At 37.0% G+C, this 22,230-nt stretch overlaps 1 protein-coding gene across 2 annotated transcripts in view; it reads right to left on the reverse strand.

Annotated features, from left to right (window-relative positions):
* Positions 1 to 1,045: 1,045 nt before the first annotated feature.
* LOC149540583 (peroxisomal membrane protein 13-like) overlaps positions 1,046 to 22,230 on the reverse strand; it is a 51,120-nt gene continuing 29,935 nt past the window's right edge. The window contains exons 2-6 of one of the 2 annotated variants that reach the window (XM_089801670.1): positions 3,796 to 3,891; positions 3,445 to 3,690; positions 2,819 to 3,189; positions 1,964 to 2,056; positions 1,046 to 1,850 (exon numbers count right to left, since the gene is read on the reverse strand). In XM_089801670.1, the coding sequence (XP_089657796.1) occupies positions 1,638 to 1,850; positions 1,964 to 2,056; positions 2,819 to 3,189; positions 3,445 to 3,685 (918 nt within the window). In that variant the 5' untranslated portion in view covers positions 3,686 to 3,690; positions 3,796 to 3,891 and the 3' untranslated portion in view covers positions 1,046 to 1,637. The remainder of the gene's footprint in view (positions 1,851 to 1,963; positions 2,057 to 2,818; positions 3,190 to 3,444; positions 3,691 to 3,795; positions 3,892 to 22,230) is intronic. The other variant, XM_089801669.1, reaches the window with a different exon arrangement.

The raw sequence follows: 22,230 nt of genomic DNA on the forward strand, positions 1-22,230 counted from the left end.
TATTTTCTATAATGTTCTGTATTAATATTAAATGAGCTAAAATGTTGTGTATTAATATCCATATTATGCTGATTAGTATTTAGGAGTGTAATTGTTTAATTTTGTATTGAAATAAATAAAATAGTTCAGAATAAGGGATTACTTACAATTAGTGTTGTATGTTTTGACTCTTTATATAGTTTACCTATCTCTAATCTCTCAAAATCCAAAGCGCAATCTCAGCCTCGTTCCTTATGATGTGGGCCTTGTGAATTCTTTCAGAACCATTCAACTTCACCAGTTCTATAAGAGAAAGATTCAAATAACTCCAATGATGACCTTTTAACCTCTGTGTGGTGTTCTTTAGCATCTTAAAAGACTCAAAAGACGTCCTTGTGGACCTGTTGAAGCATTACAACTTTAACATACTATATTTGTACACTCAGCGACCAGTCGAGTAACAAAATTAATGGGTTTTCTTGCTGCTTCATTTCTCTTGAAAGACCATCATTTCTCTTGAAATACCAAAGGGAGCTGCTCTCTGAAGAGCATTTCACAGCAAACATTTGTTATTCAGGTCATACGTTTATAATTTTTGTTTTAAGAGTCGCTTCCCGAGTACCAGCAGTTTTCTTGAAATACAAATTGCCATTTGAAACTCTAACATCCGGATGATGATTTTATAACATGCCAATGTTAAGATCGATTTAACCATCAAATTCATCAAACTCACTTTTATTCAGTCTTCTGCAACATTTAGGATACAAACTTATTCTTACTAGGATATAAAAAGGATGAGATGTATTGTGCTCTAACCCACCGCTACGCTTCAAACAAAATTGCTAAGTAAAACTTAAATTTCATATATTTCAACTTTGTAATTGATATTGACAAGTGAATTGATATCCCATTTAGGAAAAAACAGTCAACTGCTCTTTCGTGCCAAATGCTAACAAGCAAGAATAACCCTTAGTTTTCTTTCAAATCTATGCAAAACTTTAGCCTGCATCAAAGCGAGTGGAAGAAAAATAAAAACAAACAGCTTACTTTTAAAACTAGACATAGATTTACCAAGAAAGCTTTGCAATTTGTTTAACTTGTGATAGTTTAATCTGGATCCTTGCAAAAGCATTAACAAGCCTAATGGGATTGCTGCAAATATTAAGCCTCTATAACAGACCATAGGGCATTTAAGCCACTCAAACGTCATAATTATTTATATACATATGGCACAGAACCTTATATGCAAGCTTCGAGCAAAGAATTTGCACTTCAAAGAAATGAGCGGATATGGATAACATTTATCCCTTGTTACATAAAGTAAATGTTTGGACATGAAGATCAAAACTTGTTTCTCCTGACCATCTACAACTAAATTTTCTATAATCAAGTTGCTAATAATTATCATTTATCGTACGGGGTACAATGGCAGACCACTTCTAGCTGCCTTGAGTGTGCCTCAATGGCCCGCAGATTTCCCAGCTCCTTTTAAATGGTAAGCTCTTATACTGATGCACTCTGCAATTGAGTGGTATATTAGGCCAGAAAACTGCTTGAACGCAAGATAAGCGCACAAGATTTTTGTCAATGGTTGGTATTCCATAAACAAATAGGTGGAATACACTTTGATTGGATAATATGGCATATCCTGCACCTGATTATTGTGGCCTGCCACCTTCATCCTCCCAAACATTTTCCCAGGTTGAACTTGCTCCTTTGGGTTCTTCAATGTAGTAATTTTCGGGTATCTGTTGACCATCAATTGATCTTGATCCAGGCCTTGACATGCCTCTTCGTTTTGTCCGAATTCCAAGCAACCTCAGCACAAACCGAGCAATTTCTCCATACAATACACCTGTACGGTCAAACAACTACAGAATGTAGTGGAATACAGAACAACAGAAGTCAGGTTTGTTTCTTTACATGACAAGTCACAAAAAGATTAGCATTTCCAAAATAGACATATAGATATGACCAGAATTACCTGGAGAAGAGCAGTTATAAAAAAGTGAAATGCCTGAGTGTTCTCATCAACGAGAATAGCAACTCGACCAAAGAAACTCACAATACCATGCAACTGTATTTTCAAATATTTAGCACAAGTTAGTCTTCTCAAACCATGTAAAAATAGAAATTTTGAGCCACATTTGTATTAGTTGTACATTAAGGGTTCCATCTCAAGACACATTAGGTATCATATATTCAATATCCAAGCGTACCCACATCATCTTATGATGGGATACCAACTAGCCCCTCAGTCACATACATATCAAAACTTTCTCAATTTCCCACATTAAAAATTGATTGCTAATAGAGGATCCATTTGGAAGGATATGTTAATTTTGATGTACTTGATTTGAAATGGCAAGATATTCTAAAATAAGTAGTTAGTTGTATGTTCCTAGTTAAATTGGACTCTAGGGAAAAAGGTGAATTGATCCATGCTAAAAAAAGAAACGCAAACTTTGAGAACATCTTTTTACCAAGATTGATTCCAAACAGACTAAACATTATGTGAACCCCAGAAAAGCCTGTGCATTCTTGACAACATTGAAGACATTCTCTCGATTTGCACATCAAATATGTTCTAAAATTACAAGTGTATAAATGTGTATTGCTGTCTGTACAGTACCCAAAGACACATTTCAGTTTGAGAAACATTCACAAATAAGTTATCAACAGTGAAGCTAGGTAGACAATAAATACGTTTAAGAAAAGACAATTGTTTAATTTCATTTATTTCAAGAAATGCTGATAATTTTCATATCAGAAGACTGAACTCAAATGTACAGAATCAGAAGGATAGACACATGGTAAATAAGAGAAAAAGTAGTCTCACCGCATTCAGCATAGACTGCCAAAAGCTCGGTGGGGATGGAGGTCCACCATATGGATTATTTGGATCTCCATTCCCATTGGCATAGGGACTTCCAGGGCCGAGGCCATATCCACCCATTGGTCCTCCCATCCCATTATTGAACATTCCACCATATCCGTTCTGGCTGCCATATCCTCTGTACATATTGTTGCCATAAAGACCACTGCTGTATCCACCTCCTGCAAGACCACTGCTGTATCCACCTCCTGCACTTCCATATCCTCCCAATCCACCATATGTATTGTTTGATCCATACATACCAGAAGTATATCCTGAATTGTAAGGTGTCATAGAACCATAGGTAGAATTATAATTAGGCATAGAACGAATCCCTGCAATCAATAAACAAACTCAGCAGATGAAGTGCATTATGTAAACTTTGAGTTTCACGAAAGGAACACTAATGTTACTCAAAAAACACAAGCAGCCCTATATCCTTTACAAATGAGGATGTAACGAAATGAAATATTTCTTGCTTATAAGGATGGAAATAATGGTACAGATATGTTCCACATTAACTGAGACGCATTAACTTGGCAGCATCAATATATGTATTAGTTGAATTGAAAAAAATGAAACATGTATACCTCCATAGTTACTTCCATAGCCAACCCCACGATTTTGTTCCCAGGGTCTCACTGGCATAGGTCTACCAATATTATTTCTGTTAGCAACAGACACACTTCGTTCAGTATCCATAATCTTCTGTCCATTTTTTGCATCTTCAGCTGCCTCTATAACAGTTCTTGTGGGACCATTTGAAGGAGGCTTGAATGGAGAAGGACCAGATGAGCTTCCGCTGCGCTCCCATGGCTTTTGTGGAGGCATATTACCTGTTCATGTTGACAAACACCAAGAAACAAATAATATCACGGTTAGCTTCCAGAAGCACACGTTTTTACACCAACAAACAATAGCAGTCTTCAAATTGTGACCACCCAAAGAAAGATATGTCCCAAGGAAGACAGCAGATTCTCTGCCAGGTGGCGGGATGTCTTCACATCTGCTAAGGCCTCACTGGACTTTCCCAGAAACTGAAAACAAAAGAAAAATAAGGCAAAAAGTGCTAAGCCCAAGGGTCCTTAAAGTTTGAAAAAGAAATGCCTTGTACAGTTAATCAGCCATACTGCAAAAAATAATTCATAAGGTAAATTGCTGAATGGAAAACCACATGTTTCCTTGTATACATTGAGAAAACATTATGTTTGATAAAGATTGACATTTTACAAATACATATCATGCCTGCAAGGATTAATGTTGTTCATTTTATGCCAGTATAGATATCTTGAATACATATATCTAAAAACTGCTGAGAGATATTATTAAAAGAGAGAACTGAGAACAGCACATTAGATTATTAATTTATTTATCAACAGATCACAAATTTATAGCATCTAAAGACTCGTCTGATTTCTTTTAAATAATTACGGTTTATCTGACTTGACAACACACTAAATCAATTGACAACAAACTTGATAGCAATTGACAGCAAACTTGACTGGAGCTTCACAAACAAAGTTGCATGGACATGGATAGGAATTCACATATGGATATGGTATCGAATACAGATACAGCCATTTTTTAAGACCCCCAATATAGATTCAGCTGGGTATGACATTAATAGGAAACACATATACATATCTTAACACAATTTTCCAAGATATTAGAGGAGATTTTCATTACTTCAAAAGCAATATAGAAACATAAATAATTTTAAGTTAATATAACACTTAACAATATGCAATAATAGTTGAGTTGCATTGGAAGATAACCCAAAAGAAATTCAAACATGGCAGCACGTGTACACTTCAGTTATGACTTATTAATACTACCCCTTAAGGAATAACTAAATTTTGATGGACTTCTTGTTGGTATCTCTAACCATTGTTGTCTATTAGTGTCAATCACTTAGTCATTTACAAGGCAGAGTCAAATGGTCATCACTGCAACCGAGCTACTCTATATAGCCCCAGTCATGTACATAAGTAAGTACGTACCTAGCTCTATAGGAGCCGAGCAAATTTTTGGGTCACAGAATATTTTTGTATGCGAGCCGAGTTCATTAGCAACCGAACAAGTCATCTACGATCGAGAAAGTTTTGAAAATACATGTGCCAAGTTACTTAGTATGTACCGAGCACAATGAAGGTCGAGCAACAACAATGTTGAGCATCAGGAGACGGTAAAGGCCGAGCTACGCAGAGTTTAAATAAAAGTCAAGAATGGAATAGAGTTTTAGGCAAAACGATTAACAAGCCGGCTTGGAAGGAATAAAGTTTTGAAGAGGTTGTTATAGAACATTTAATACTATAAGAGGTTGTTACAGAACATTTACACATTGTGGATCACCGATCCCAATGTTGTGTGTTCGATGATCAAAATGAAGAGGCAAAATGTGGAATCATCTAGAAAACTCTTTATGGAAATCTTTATATAGCGAAGATCTTAACCTAGATCATATACCAGTAGAGAAGGAGATGAAAAGAGTTTATGTGTGAACATGAAGCTATTGACAGAAAAGGATTGAGATCAGTTTACTAACAGACCGAGTGACCTAGTCATTGCAGTGAAGTGAAAGGGAAAGACAAGCATATCAGATCAGAGGAGAGGATTAGTCAGCAAGGAGGAGACTCGAAATCAGCTTACAAAGAAAACCGAGAGTCAGGTACTGAATCAATTTTTACGGACTTGAATCAGGGTAAATCTCTTAACATAGTGGTCTTAACAGATCTTTGTAACTCTCCTAACAGAGTCCTTACTTTGTTGTAAGTGTTAAATCTTCTAACAAGGTGAGACCTAACAGTCTCTTAAGCTTTTAACAGGGCAGACCCCTCATAGGGTAGATCATATTTTATGGTCAAACATTGTAACCTTAACTGGTTAACTTTATTACTGTAGTAGTGAAAATTTTTGGGTGTCATCCCCACCCCAGTTTTACCTTCACCTTGGAGGGTTTCTGGGTAACAAATACTGTGTTATGTGTTTTATTTTCATGTATGTGATTGATTAGATTTATATGCTATAGCAGATTTACATTATAAATTTTACATGCACAAGTTATTGATAGATGTGGATGAATCTGTGAAAAGTGAAAAGTTGTTTAGATTTTGATTCACCCCCCCACCCTCTCAGTATCTAGTTTATCCTGTTTACTCCTGCATCAATCAACAATTGGTATCAAAGCACTGGTTCTCTCAAAGAAGCTTAAAGAAACCCTATTAGACAAATTAGAGAAAGAATTATGCACCTAATAATGCATGTTCCAAATGTCACAAGTTTGGACATCAAAGTAAGAATTGCAATACTCAAGTACATTAAAAAAATCAAACAAAGAATAAAGGCAAAGGCAAAGTGGACATTGAGCAAGTGAGGAATGAAATGAACCAAAAATGGAAAAAGAAAACAGAAGATGGAAATAGCGGAGCTAATGGAGTTGAGGTCACCCAATCCAATCGAGAAGGTGATCATGTCATCTCAAACTAAGCAAGAGAGGTATGTATGAACTATATACTTAATTGATATAGCACACATCAATTCCTTACATATAAATGTGCCAAAAGTTCATATCTGTATATACAAGATGCATAAGAACAAATTTGTGAAAGGTTGCCGAGTGTAAGGAAATTGTCTATGTTGACCGAGCATTGCAACATGGACCGAGGATTTCAAGAATAGAGACCAAGTGACATGGAAGAGATTGAGCTGTAACACAAAGACCTAGTTGAAGGGCATCAATATCGACTAAGACAGTTGGCTTCCACTCATCTAAAGTATGCAACATTAATGGAGACCCTAATTGAATAGGAAGAAGGTATATAACAAATTTCGAAGACATTATTTCATACCTTGCATTCAGATTTTCGAAAGTACAGAGCGATTTAGCGATTTTAGCAACCAGCAAAGATTTCAAGGGTGATTTGATCAAGAAGCTTGAAGGAGTTGAGAATCTGAACTGTGTCGAGTATCAAGTAAAGAAAGAACTTCAATCCCTATCTACAATCATGGCAGCTTCATCAACCTCTAGAATGAGTCAAGAGGTTAGTAGAATTCAACTGGTGATGAGTGACGCCTATCCTCCACCTAAATTTCGTGCTATTCCAGAGATTGCTATGAAAGGAGACTCAATGGGTGCGTTATCTTCGATACCACCTAAGGTCATTATGATCCATGATGTCAGAAGTTGTTATATGTGCAAAATTGGAGACGTAGGAGATTATGAAACCAGGGAAGCTTATGAGAAGTTGTGTAATGAAGGAACTTTGAAGGACGAATTTCAAATTGTTGACACGAAAGGGTTAACTCCTGCCCTAAAGTTCCCGAGAAATTTCAAGATGACATTAAGTATTGGCTACAAAATGGACCAGTGGTAATCACAAAGAAAATGATACACAAGGTTACAGGTTATCCAACCCTAGACAAAAAGAAGACCATGAGATGTTTAAGCCATGAGGAAGTTGAGGCTAACACTGGAGCCAAGTGGAATGGACGTGGTTTGTCCATTATAAGCATTTCTGATCCACTAATTGAATTTTCAGTGAGTCATTGCTCACAAATTCTATCAATCGAGCAAATTAAATAGCATGCCTTGTATGGCTGTGGATCAAGCTTGAAAGATTGTGATGAAAGATCATGAGTATGATCTTGCCGAGCTACAGAAGTTACAACTTGAAGAAAATCAGTCATCAATAAGAAAAGCGAAGAATTCAATGTGTAAGTTTGGATCCCTCATTGTTCGTATTTTCTTTTATATCCAAAAGTACTTTCCTGGTATTGGTAATATTGTATGGGAGCAAGACAAACCAATGACAAAGCAGATCAATGGATACATTACTCTATTGGGAGAGAACTCTGAAAATGTAATGGATGCTTATTTCGATGAATTTAAGCAAAGGATGAAAAGAAGATTGAGGATTCATGAAGAATTGGTCACAAAGTACTACAATGACATGTTTTCTTGTTGACATGGACAACACTTTTGTACAGGCAGTTAAGCCGAGGAAGGCTTGGTTACAATTTTTTGAATATAGAAAGTGATATAGTGAGTGCAAATATTAGGGCACTACTGAAAGAGGAGATAGACGTCGAGGCTGAACCTTTTGGTAGATATGAGGAAGCCAAAGCAAGAATAACTGTGAATATCAAGATAGCTTCCAAAGAGAAGAACAGGAAGAAAATGATTGAAGACCTAGAAGCTAAGCTAGGCACCCTAGGGGCAAGGAACCATTGTGAATTACACAAGGTCTTGGTGAAGATGAAGAACAAGACAGTGGTGGTGAGGAAGAAGAAGAAGAAGAAAGTGACAAGGGAAAAGCCCTAGTTGTTGTCATGCCACTGAGAAAGAAGGCTCAAGAAACACAAAAGAAGACAGCAATGACACCTCCACCACCAAACAAGCCAAGGACCAGGGCAGCTGCTAGTGCCAAGCAATTTGCAAAGTAGAAGGTAGTAGAGACTAGTGAGCCCAATGCCCCCAGAACCAAAACGAGATTGGTTAGAGTACCACCTATTAGGCAAATAAAGACTATTGATGAGGTATGTGAAACCTTAAGAAGATCTGTAGGATTATCTAGTTTTAGATATGTCAAATATGACACACTAGATAATGATGATTGAAATAAAGTTGAGGAGGCTGTGGTAGAAATGATTGCAAATCAAAAACTAGCTCCTAGTGCAATAGAGAAGAAGATACCCGAAGATCTTTACGATAGACTAGAGAGAAGATGGCAACAGGCTGAAGTAGCAGAGAAACAGATAAGAACTGACAAATTAGTCAAAGTTATGCCTAATCTATCACAAGATCAACAAGACACATTTTTGGAACAGTATAGGAGCAGATTTGTTCCTAAATACAGAATGTTTTTGATATTACAAAATAATGAGGAAGTTGTACAACAACAAAGTGAATTGCTATGGAAGAGCAATTTTGGGCTAGCTACAAAGAAGGTAGAGACTGTAAACATTGATGATGAATACAGTAGTGGAGAAAACTCAGGTGAGTCGAGCCCACAAGGTAGCATGTCTCCTATACATGCCGACACCCTTGACACTCTAGAAGTTGAGTAGTCAAGGCTTACAAATGAAGAGGCAGATGGTGAAGACAGAGAAACAAATGTAAATGATAATATTGTTTCAGCACCTCATATTGAGGAAGACAAAGGAGCAAATAAAGCTGAACCGAGTGTGACTATTGTTGTCTCGAGCACAGATGCACAAACACAACCAAGTGGTGACACCCCCTCACCAACTCCAAAAGCAATGCTGAGCAGTAGCACTCCTTCACCTAGCAGAAAGAGGAAAGCAATAAAAGACGTTTCATCAAATATTGATGTTAGTCTGGCTGAAATCATTGAGATGCCACAATTGGATCTGGCAAATCTCACCTTGGAGAAAACTATTTTGCTACAAGAAATTTTGATGAAGAAGAGACAAGAAGAGCTCAAAAGAGAGCACAAGCAAAAACAGGTACACGATGTAAAGCATATTTTTGTTGATGCTTTTGACATTCAAAATTTTGAAGAAGCACCAATCATAAACCAGCTTGTAAATATAGTTGAATAAGTGAATGCTAGAAATATGGAGTCAAATGAGAAGCTAACGGATTGGTCAGCAAGAAGATTTGAAACCAAGGTTGTGGACAAAGTTTCCATAACTATTGTCGAGCAGAAAGTGCTATTACAAGTGAAAGCACAGGTTATGATTGAATTGATTAAGAAAGTACAACATTTGTACACAATTTTGTCAGATGTGTCAAGATTCACACATGCTATTCAAGCACAAATAAATTCAATTCAGGCTGAGACGAAGAGATCCAGCAGCATTATTTCAGAGTCAGCAAGATTAAGCACTGATCATTACAATAATCTATTGAATGCTCAAGGCACATTGGCTGAGCTTTAGGTAGCTGACAGCAATATGAGATCCAAATTGATCTCTATTCAGGCGATGATGATACCTCATTTGGAGGTCATGCAGAGAGAACTGAAAACAGCCCAGGATCTTATCATAGAGGATCACAAATTATCAGTGGTTGATAGTTTAATTGATTTGGTTGCAAGACTTCACTTGCAAAATCACATTTTCGAGGTAGCAAGAATCACATGGGATCATGCACTGTCCATGATTATCATAGTTCACGAAGAATTCATTGAAACATATGCGTTACTTCCACCCATTCAACCCCAACAGCAAAAACTTTTAGTGTTCAAAACTAAGGGGGAATGAAACATGATGTGTAGAAGGAAAGAGATGTGAAGATGGGCAAAGAGAATTGAAGAGAGACAGAGTAATGTGATGCATACAGATTTGAATAAAGGTGAAAGGGTTCTATTATTCATTTTTGTATTGTTGTTTTTTGCATTGTTCATAAGTCACATGACTTAGGGGGAGAGCTCATTAGCAAATTGAATTGTATAAATTTAAATACGCCAAAGTGATGTAAATGTGACAAAGTGTTTTTTCACTAATGTCAAAGGGGGAGATTGTTGGTATCTCTAACCATTGTTGTCTATTAATGTCAATCACTTAGTCATTTACAAGGTAACGACAGACGGTCATCGCTGTGACCGAGCTACTCTATATAGGCCAAGTCATGTACATAAGTATGTACCTAGCTCTATAGAAGCCGAGTAAGTTTTTGGGTCACAGAGTAGTTTTGTATACGAGCCGAGTTCATCAACGACCAAGCAAGTTTTGAGAATACATGTGCCAAGTTACTTAGTATGTATTGAGCACAATGAAGATCGAGCATCAGAAAACAGTAAAGGCCGAGCTATGCAGAGTTTACATAAAAGTTAAGAATGGTACAGAGTTTTAGGCAAAACGATTAATAGGCTGACTTGGAAGGAATATTTAAGTTTTGAAGAGGTTGTTATAGAACATTTAATACTGTCAAGGGTTGTTACAGAACATTTACACGTTGTGGATCATCGATCCCTATGTTGTGTCTTCGACGATCAAGGTAAAGAGGCAAAACATGGAATCATCTAGAAAACTCTTTACAAAAATCTTTATATAGCAATGATCTTAACCTAGATCATATACCAGTACAGAAGGAGATGAAAAGAGTATGTGTGAACATGAAGCTATTGACAGAAAGGGATTGAGATCAGTTTAGAAGTCATTGTAGGGTTCTTTTATCATCTAACAGACCGAGTGACCTAGTCATTACAGTGAAGTGAAAGGAAACGACAAGCACATTAAATCAGAGGAGAGGATCAGTCAGCAAGGAGGAGACTCGAAATCAGCTTACTGAGCAAACCGAGAGTCAAGTACTGAATCAGTTTTAACAGACTTGAATCAAGGTAAATCTCTTAACAAAGTGGTCTTAACAAATCTTTGTAAACCTCCTAACAGAGTCCTTACTTTGTTGTAAGTGTTAAAGCCTCTAACAAAGTGAGACCTAACAGTCTCTTAAGCTTTTAACAGGGTAGACCCCTCACAGGGTAGATCATATTTTATGGTCAAATATTTTTAACCTTAACTGGTTAACTTTATTACTGCAGTAGTGAAAATTTGTGGGTATCATCCCCACCCCAGTTTTATCTTCACCTTGGAGGGTTTCTAAGTAACAAATATTGTGTTATGTGTTTTATTTTCATGCATGTGATTGATCAGATTTATATGCTACAGCAGATTTACATTATAAGTTTTATATCCACAAGTTATTGATAGATCTGCATGAATCTATGAGAAGTGAAAAGTGTTTTAGATTCTGATTCACCCCCCCCCCACCCTCAGTATCTAGTTTATCATGTTTACTCCTCCATCAATCAACACTTCTAACATATCTCTACATGGTACAAATTGGATATTTGATTGACTAACAACATAAAACAGAACAACGGACATAATACATATCAGAAATAAAATTGATAAACATAAAATAAAATAACAGAAAATACACTATGCATAAGCTAATCTTTGAAAAAAGTTCTGAAACCAGTAAGACATCTTCAAGTTGTTCACCAACTGTACATATAGTCGCCTAACAGTCATCCAAGATCCCAACATTGTTGAACATAATTCGCACATGAAGTGTCTCGTCACCCTCATAAGTATAATACTTGACTTCTTGATCTTGGATCATTGGCTACCAATCCTCACATGTATGTCTCATAACCTCAATGAGGTCTAGTTTCTCCAGTTCACAACCACCTCGGATTATTAAGCATCTAACCATTCTCTACAGCATCCCTCTCTATCTTCAAAGTGATAGCCTCTTCCAAACAAAGAAACTTGATTCCTTCTTCAATGCTCAATTGGGGAACTTTGGTCTTTCTCATTGGTTGAAGCACAAAGGTATCTCAAGATGTATGGTAAGACTAACAAGTGGTGGTGAGCCACTTACATGCAATCTAAAAGCACACACTAGCTACCTTATTGACAATTTCCTTTGGTGGTGGATCCCTTTTTAACCTAGGACCTCTTTTTAAGACTGCAGGAATGGGGCAGTCCCCTCTATAAATTGTAGTGCACTAGGTAAACGTTTTAACATAGTTGGAGAAACTCACATTACACACCCTCCAGTACCATGTGGGCTGGGGACAGACTGGACCTCATGACCTTGTGCCTACCACAAGATGATCTGATAAATCAAGCCAGGCCCTAAGCCCTTTCAACCTTGGATCTATTTCTCAACAGCAACTTTATGTATTATTTCCTCACAATCTCTTCACAATTAACAAACTATCAATACTAATCAATAACACCGATGAAGCAGTGTTGCAAATCTTTTCTTGAAGAATATAAAAACACTCAAAACATATCAGCAGAAAAGACTCATTTCTGCTGCACGAAGTGTCTCTTGAAATGAACACCAAACAGACTTTAACAGGCCAATAAGCTCTGATACCATAATAAAATAGAGAGATGAGAAAAGTTATTTTATTCATTTAGTCATCAACAGATTACAAATTCAACAACATTCCATGAGGAGCATGCAAAATGACAAACACAATCTCGAGCATGAGGTAATTGCAAAACAAAAGAACCTCCATCGCACAACAACACAGCGAATTGAAATTGATGGAAAGACCTAAAAAATTCTGAATTTCCACAAGACTTCCTAAGATCCAAATAGATGAGTCAAATACAATACAAATTGACTCCAAATGGATGACTACTATGATAGATTTGCTCCAACACAATCCTGATTATTGCTTCATTGACCTTCGATAGTCTGACGGAGGTCGGAATAGATCAGCAAGGACAGCAGGAGATATAACTCCTTGTCGTAGAATGACTATACTGCTAGGGCAATGAAGAACTTGAAGATGTAGGTTAAGAAAATCCCTTGATTCTCATAGATATATAAAAGACTTTATTAAAATGCAGTGCTTGAATGCAGGAGAAAAAAATCATGATCTACAGCCACTAGAAACTGTAATCTTTCACCCACAAGCTGCTCGTGCAGATTTACATACATGCAAGGAATAATCATGATACAAGACATAAATAACAAGACATGAAAAAGTATTTCTTTGAATGATAATGAAGATAGAAAGCATCATCGTTCGAAACAAAGACCTCTCCCAATAGACTAATATAAGGAAGGATCACACAGCAAATATAAGACATATAAATAACAACTTAAAACCAACGGAACCAAAAGAGAACGAAAACTGTAAGAGAACTAGGCAAACATGCTGCTACCAACCTTTATCACATACAAATTGCCTGCAAAAAACTAGAACACAAATGAAACTCCCTTATTGTTGTTATTAAACCTGGCTCTGATACCATGTTAACATTTTTGCTCAGAAATAATTCATAAATAGCTATAAAGAACAAAAATAAGGGCAAGAGAACAAAACTTTTATCCTGGAAAAACCTTTCCACTTGAAGGGAAAAACCCAGCCACACCAGAAAAATGTATGTTTTATTGATAATAAAACGTTCAAGTACAAGGCTTTCACTTGATCTCCACACAATACACTAAGCATTCATATAAATAGATTGAATTTAGACTCTTCATCTTACACACGAAGGTCTCTTCAAATCGCTGATGCAAGACCCTTCATATTTCCAGATATTTGATACTTCATATTTTCATGCACGTGCCTCTTTGCATGAGGTATGATACATGTCCTTTTATATAACATAAATATTATCACAAAATGTCTCTTTCAGCTGAAGGTGACCATAACGGTCATAACAAACATATTTCTATTTCATTAAAACATGGATAAAGATCTCTATCGCAGCTACAATCTTCAACACAATGCTCCAAGATACATGATATAGAATTCTTTGCACATCCTGTGATTACCCAAGGTGTGATGAGGAATTGCTTTGCCTTCATGATGCTAGGAATTTTTAGAGTCTTATCCTTCATGTACCCCCTAACTTGTTCATAGTTTGATATCCAAAGCACAAAAATAAATCATAAAATCGTGAGCACCAAAATGCCAGTTATTTTTATTTTCATCATCTAGTATCAAACACCTCAAAGTGACTATCTTTATTTGGCCATCGTCCACAAAAGTGCCTTCAATGGCAATATTTGGCTCCCACAAGTGATCTATGGACCTTGAACATTGATCCACTTTGATCGTCAAGAGATCACTCATACACGAGGAAAAATAGGTTGAAAATTAAAACAAAGAGTGCACGTCCTATATTACAAGTTGTGTCCCTTACTCTCACTTACCTCATGTTTTCCATGGCGATGAGAGTTTTGTAATCACATGGGAAGCTTGTTTAGAAATCAATCAACGCCATCTAGGAGTTTGAAACATAGTGCATGATTTGGTGCAACTTCCTTCAACTTGAACTCTTTCCATTCAGGCTGAGGGCCTAGCTCGATGGGTGAGAAAGCTTACCAACTTCACCAATGACGTTAAAAAGTTTACCTAGCATACTATAGTTTATAGAGGTGTTATACCTAAACCTTGCAGTCTAAAAAGTCTCTTCCCATCCAAGAAGTGGAATCCCTTTTGCTTTCTCTTCATTGATATTTTGGTGACATTGGCCATCAATAGAAACCAATAAAACTTTTTCTCCTACCAAAGTGTCTAAATCTTCAAATTGTGTTTTAGGTTCCTATTGTTCTTGCTACTTGGTATGTTCATTTTCTTGTGTCTCTAGTTTCTCTTCAAACTCTTTAATACCAACATAAGTTGCGGATATGAAAATGTAGTGCTTGATTTGATGCACCTTCCTTGAAATTGAACTCTTTCTATCGAACAAGTAGAATCCCTTTTGTCTTCTCCTCATTGATATTTTGGCAGCATGCCATTATTAGAAACCAATAAAACATCTTCTCCTACCAAAGACTCTTTAATCTTCAACTAGGTTTTTATGTTCCTCTTGTTCTTCCTCACTGGTGTGCTCATTTTTTGTGGCTCTAGTTTCTCCAAAATCCCTTTAATATCAGCAATAATTGTAGATGTGAAAAGGTGTTCACACATCGGTACTAGATTTTGTTAATGTCTTCTTCATGTCCACATCCTAACATCTAATGCCTACTCAAACTCAAAAATCAAAGGTTCCCCACTATCTTCTTTCTTAGATAAACTATTGTCATGTTCATAGTTTTCATACCAGTGCCCATAGTTGGCAGAATCGCAGTTTACTCTATGATTTTCTAATAATCGCCGAGCTATTGAGTTGGGCGAGAAATTCACCAAACTAATCGCCGATCTAAGTACTCAGTTGAGCAAAAAAAATCGCCGACTACTCACAAAGTAATTGGCGAGAACTTCATTAAAACTCACAGTATGCAGTAAAAAAACGTTTGCACACTTGGCCTAGCAATATAGGGCAAAAAAATTGTTTTTGTAACACCAGTTTCATTTGTGCATTCTAGAGGCTTGAGGTGTGGAGAGAAGGGTTTCAAGGCATTCTTAGGTGATTGCAAATGATTCAAGGCAGATTTGAGTGGATTTGTGGAGGATTCCAACCGGTTTTAGAAGACAAGTCTCTTTCCCAAGTAGGTTTGTTGAAATTGTTTTATAGTTTTAACCATCAGATCCATGAGATGCAACAGAGTGGCTGATGAGGAGGGGTTCCAGGCCGAACTCTTCAAGTTTGGTGCCCCAGTCCTTGGCTCCTATCTCCCTATACTCTTTGATAGAGTGGTTTGTACTGGTTTCCCTGATTCTTGGTCAAGGCATCTGATTTATCCGATTCATAAGACCGATCTTGTCTCTGACCTCAGTAACTACAGGACCATTATGATCAGGCATACGTTTGCCAAACTATATGCCACAACCCTGAATGCTATGTTATCCAAAGAGCTTGATAGTAGAGGGTGTAGAGCTAGAGGACAGGACGGTTTTCATACTGACTACCAAACCATGGATCACATTTTCACATTACGGGCTATTATTGAGGAGGCTAGACACAGATCGGCGAAAGTATATTGATGGTTTGTTGATTTTCGCAAGGCTTTTGATTCCATCCCTAGGATGGCTCTATTTTAGAGACTTTGTGTGATTGGGATTTCTGAGATGTTGCTAACTGCTATAATGAGATTGTACAAAACTATGGTGGGTAGCTTCAGGCTTCCTGAGGGATTCTCAATTCCGATCCATAGCACAATTGGGGTTAAGTAGGGCTGCCCTCTCTCCCCCACTTTGTTTGGTTTGTATATTGATGACCTTAAGGACTTTCTTATGAACTCCTCGCTCCCTGGTGATGGGTGTTACTTGCATCAGGTCTTGATCTCCATTCTTCTTTTTGCAGATGACATGGTTCTTCTAGCTTCTTCTCCAGAGGGTTTACAAAGGCTTCTTGATGGTTTGGCTTCCTTTTGTGACCAACGACAGTTGTTGGTTAGCCTGGGTAAGACTCAGTTTATGGTCTTTAATTGCTTAAAGACTTCTCATCTTCCTTCTTTTAGGGACAAAAGATTGAGATTACTTCATATATGTATCTCAGAGAGAAGTTCTCTAGACCCTGCTTCAATATGAGACCGGCGATTCAGTCCAAAGTCAGTAAGGGTATGGGATCTCTTGCTATACTTGAGAGACAGTGCTTCAAACATCATTTTTAGGATACCTAATCCAAGTTGTCCCTCCTAGACTCCCTTGTATGACTAACTGTTCTTTATGGCTCCGTGATTTGGGGACCTTCTCTCCTAGTCTCAGATTGGGCGTCAATCGAGCGCGTGCAAACTCTACTTCTACAGCATATCATTAGATGTCACAGGGTCACCCCTCATAATATTATTTTAGCTAAGTTCGGTGCTCATCCATTCAGACTTGCAGCCATATTCGACTTGATTTGGTTCCTTCATCACCGTCATCGTTTTGTGGATTCAACTAGAGATCAATATAGATACTCCTTTCTGACCTATTGCTCTTTTGTTACGACTGCGAGTTCTGAGTCGAGCTCGCTTCTGGTATGCTCAGGAAACCTCTCTGCTGAGTTCGGTTGGGATTGATATTGACCGCCTCCCCCCATATTAGTTATCATTGGATGCCCTTGCTCATCTCCTCCCCTGATGTCAGGGGTTGAATGAGCATCTCAGACTTGATATCTACAGACAATACATTATTACTACCTGGAGTAACCCTCCTAGAGGTTTACGTCCAAGGATGGCCATCTATGTTGAGCACTTTTTGGAGATTCGTGATGGGATTATTGTTCATCCTAGCTACCTATCTCGATGTTGGTGTCATGCCCTACGCAGCTCTCTAGGCTCCTTATCTTCTATGAGTTTAGAGGGAGATTTCATTGTCTTTTCCATGACTGTTTTTCTCTTTCAGCTTTCTTTAGTTACATTGATCAGCAGTGTCTCGCACTTTACCTTCAAGAGGCCACTTTGCTCCATGATAGTACTTTACAGTCACTACTTCTTTGTCAGCATAGCTCTCATCGGCTCATTACTACCTTTTTCTCACCCTTATCTTCGTCGTGGGGTGTGAAAAGGCTGTCCAGTACCACCGGTCACTCTAGATCTGTCAAACCCCATAGCAATTCCTTCCGACAACGACACTCCTCCAGTAGCTCCCATACACAAATCAGGGCTCATGTTCACCCACAGTCATATCCTTCTGTGACCGATTTCTTTTTGCCAACAAAGGACTCCTAGTCCTTGCCTTGGCACTTTTCTTCTCTTCTTGTATCTTGTTTCTTGTTTGCTTTTCTTGATGGCCCAATGGGATGTCTTTATGAGGCCATGAATAAGGCCAAAGAGGCTATTAGAAATTACTACCATGCAAACAGACTCAAATTTGACCCCATTTGGGAAATAATTGATAGGAGGTGGAACAATATGCTCCACCAACCAATTCATGCAATCGGCTACTTCCTCAACCCGAAATTCAGGTACTATGATTCTCCTTGAGATTTTACTAAGACTTCATTTTAGTTTATTTGTTAAGATTGTGTATTAAGACTTGATTTCATTTTCTATTTGTTTTAGGGTTGATGACTCCTATTCAGATCCTAATGGAGAGGTCATGAAGGGTTTCTCTAGATGCATTGAGAGGATGATATCCGATGAAGTGGTAAGAGACCTTGTTGTGACCGAACAACAAGTCTATGTGGAATCAAGGGGTAATTTATTCTCTTCTACGCTAGCAAAGAGAACAAGAGGCACTCAAGCCCCAAGTAAACCGTCGAAGTTTAAACTTAAAAACTTTTGCAAATTGAAGAGTTATGTTTTCTGATTATCTTTTTTTATTGCTTTATAACTTATTATATTTTGTGCTACAGATGGTTGGTGGTCAAGTTGGGGTGGAAATAACCCCAATTTAAAGAATTTTGCTCTGAGAGTCTTGTGCCAACCTTGTAGTGCATCCCATTGTGAGCACAACTTGAGCTTATTTGAGTCCATCCACACAAAGAAAAGAAACAGATTGACTCAAAAAAGGCTCAATGACCTTGTTTATGTACACTATAATCTTAAGTTGCACATAAAAAGGGCACAGAGTTCATGAGTACCTGGTCCACTTGATCTAGATGAGATAGATCCTTATTAAAATTCGACAGCACAAGAGCCAAGTCCATTGTTTTCAAAAGAGGAGTTTGTTGATTTGGAGAGGCAACCCTTGGAGAGGGGCGCTGGAACAGAATTTCATTTCACAATGGATGACATTGAGGAGGAGGATGATGAGGATTCAGACTCAAAGGAGGCATTACCAATGCCACATATAGAAGAAGATACATCTGCTTCTAGGACGCAGAGCCAGTCAATAGGGATGCTGAGCGAGGAGGCACAGCCACAGACTTCACAGTCACGCAACTCACACCTAGTCCTAGTGCAAGGCACCTCTTCGAGGACTAGACCCCCTCTCTTTTATGCTAGTAGAGATGGAAAGAGGAAGATGTGATTGTATTGATGTATTTACTATTTAGCATTTACTTCTAGACTTCTAGTTTGACAAAAACTATTTACTATTTAGTATTTTGCTTCTCGCCATCAGCATTCCTCATGAGAATGTGATTTTGTACCAACTATGCATTTATATATATCTAAACTCTGCTTGTTTCTTTTGTGTTCTCTTTAATTAACTCATTAGATGCATCTTCTCATTGAAATTTGCAAAAAAATGTATTTTGAATTAAATTCTAGCAGTTTTTTAGGTTCCCGAGTTTTTTTTTAAAATGGCCGATTTTTTCCCATATATACTTTTAAGGCTTGGCGAGTTGTTGTCAAGTTTGAGTCCGAGTTTTCCAACTATGCCAGGGCCTATATTCTTTTCTTGTCCACTTCCCTTTGCCAAGGTTTGTGTTTTTTCCAGTTTTAGCTGTGGTTGTCTTGCTATGACTCAAAGCTCCAATTGTTGAGATCCTAAAATCATTAGTTGTGCTACAAGAACTCTCACCAATGTCATCTAGACTCTCATATTTTTTACTACCTGCTACACTATCCCTCCTAATATTCATGAAACTTGTTAAAGACATTTTTGGATCTCTATTTGTTGTGTTTCTCCTCTCGAAGCAATCTTTGGTCTTGCATTATGAAATTGTCTTAATGGAATTTATCTCCTAATATTTGGATAAACACTTGAGTATGTGTCTATACATTCATCAAAGTCATTTTCTATCATGTTTGGCTCCTCCTCTTCCCATGGCTATTCATCTCTAGGTAAGAACGTGGGCTGTGTAATTCTATGTCTAAGTGGTGATTGAAGTGGAGCTCTATTGTTATGCTCTACCTTGGATGATTTGTTATTACTACCTTCTCCATTAGTTCATACAGGCCTGATGGAATTGATTGTATTGCTCATATTCTGAAGTGCTTCAATGAGAAATTGTGTATTTCTTCATGTCTTTGCATAAGCCTTCCACTCATTATCTCGTTCTTCTCTCAATTGGCCATCTTATTCTCTCTAGTCTAGTTGCCAGTCTCTTGTAATGATGCCTCTAGTCTTTTCTCTACACTATATAAAACTATAATTAGCCCCACAAGCTGGCAGCACTGTTGCTCTGAATCCATTTCTGATGTCCCTTCTTAAAAATTCCTTATTTTAACCTTATATTAATTTTCCACTCACAACAATACTCGCATAACTAATTATAAATACTAATTTAGCTTTAAACGATAATTTTGATCCTTATTAACTTCAGATCTACAGATTTAATAAAGATTTGAAAATATTAAATCAATATTCTGCAGTGATCTTTCTTCCAATTTGCAGCTTCCTCAGTGGTATAAACATCTTGAAATGTTTCTTAAGTTCTGTCTAATTTATGGGTTTTAGTTCTTAAATTTCTGCCTTTGAGGAGTTTCAGCATCACGCTGCTGAGAAATTCGTAAGGAAAATTACATAAATGTCTTCACAAATTGATGTCCCGTTCTCCCTGGTTGATCTTCTTTGTATACATTTTTTCTTTAATGACTCTCTCTTCACCCACATGCCTTCTAAGTTTCATTACAAATAAACTTCATTATATTTCGGCTATTCTTTATAATATGCTAATTATTCTCCCTTTTATTGTCCTTCCTTAAGGCAATTGCATGCGAAAGGTAGAGGTATTACAATTTGACCAATACAAATTGTCAGGACTGTATTTTGAATGTGAACCTCGAGAGAATGTCTTAAACAGGGAATACTGATTTTTATAGATTACCATTTTGGTAGTATCAAATTGATTTTGGGAATTCGGTCACTAGACAGTTGAGGAAATCTGCATTCACGTAAGCAAATGTCTTTTAAATTCATGCTGAATGCTAAAGAACACAAATCAGAGGTTTTCAGAAACCTAACATTGATCCAAATCCCTAATGAAGATAGCAGTAGGAGGACGTACTAGAAATTATCAAGGATTCCTCCCTAGTTAAGAGGGAGTATTGATGTTCTCATAGCTATGGTCAGATTCCTTCAAGCTGACATAGATAGCATAAAGGTTGTGATTTTATAAGTATTGTTTTGACAATAATTAAACTGAATATTATATTAAATTGAAAATAGAGTTATTATATTATATAATTTATTGATAATATAATTATTATATTATATAATAATAATAAAATTGATAGGTAACGGGCCGAAGCCTAGATTATTATTATTTATTATTATTTGTTGAAATTAATTATTATTATTATGTGTTGAGTTTGGTAGACTTGAACCCAAGACCTCCCAAATGAGAAGCTCATAATTTACCATTGCATTATAGGCTCTTGCGTTATAATTATTATATTATATAATTACATAATTATACCATAATATGGTTACTATGGAAAAGTGGTGTCCCTTGGTGATGGGGCACCACCAACATAAGTGTATGAAGGAAGGAGTCTTCCTCCCACGAATTGAATAAAATATACATATTAAAATAATTAACATGGTACAAGAGCAGGAACAAGCTTGGATTGTCATTCAGCAGATATTGAAACCTTCATAAATATAGATTTGCTGAATAAAGTATTTGCGGATTCTGAAATATTTATTAAAGGTTCTAATAATGATAATTGCCTAAAGTATTCTGGATGAGAAAATATTGATTGATTATTCTAGATATTTCAAACTTGTGGGAGTTTGATGTGAGCATATTTAAGATTATTTATATCACCGGAATAATCAAAGGAAGTAAGGTTTATATATTTGCAGTAATAAAAGATTACTACATCACTTAACATATTTTGTGCAGAGTTTAATATCATTTTTTATAAGCTCTGAGTCTAATTATTTGGGTCGCAGCTAATGTGAAGCTGTTAATTTATTTTCGTTTCTCTTCCTTCAGAACGAAATTTGTGTTCATGTGATTGGCTTGACAATCATTTCCAGTTAGTAGCATATCGTGGTTGGAGCATTCTATTTTGATCAGCACATGGAATTCGGGCGATGCTTCATTACGGAGGCATCCCATTTTAGTATGTGGACAGAAAACTGAGTGCACCTCTCCAATGTCTCATCAAAAGCTTTTTACGCTGGCTGGAAAGCATAGCATTTCTATCTGGATCAAACAACTCCACAAATAAC

Source organism: Cupressus sempervirens, chromosome 9 (genome assembly GCF_028749045.1).
Source record: "Cupressus sempervirens isolate cs-2001-9-10 chromosome 9, ASM2874904v1, whole genome shotgun sequence".
Lineage (NCBI taxonomy): Eukaryota > Viridiplantae > Streptophyta > Pinopsida > Cupressales > Cupressaceae > Cupressus > Cupressus sempervirens.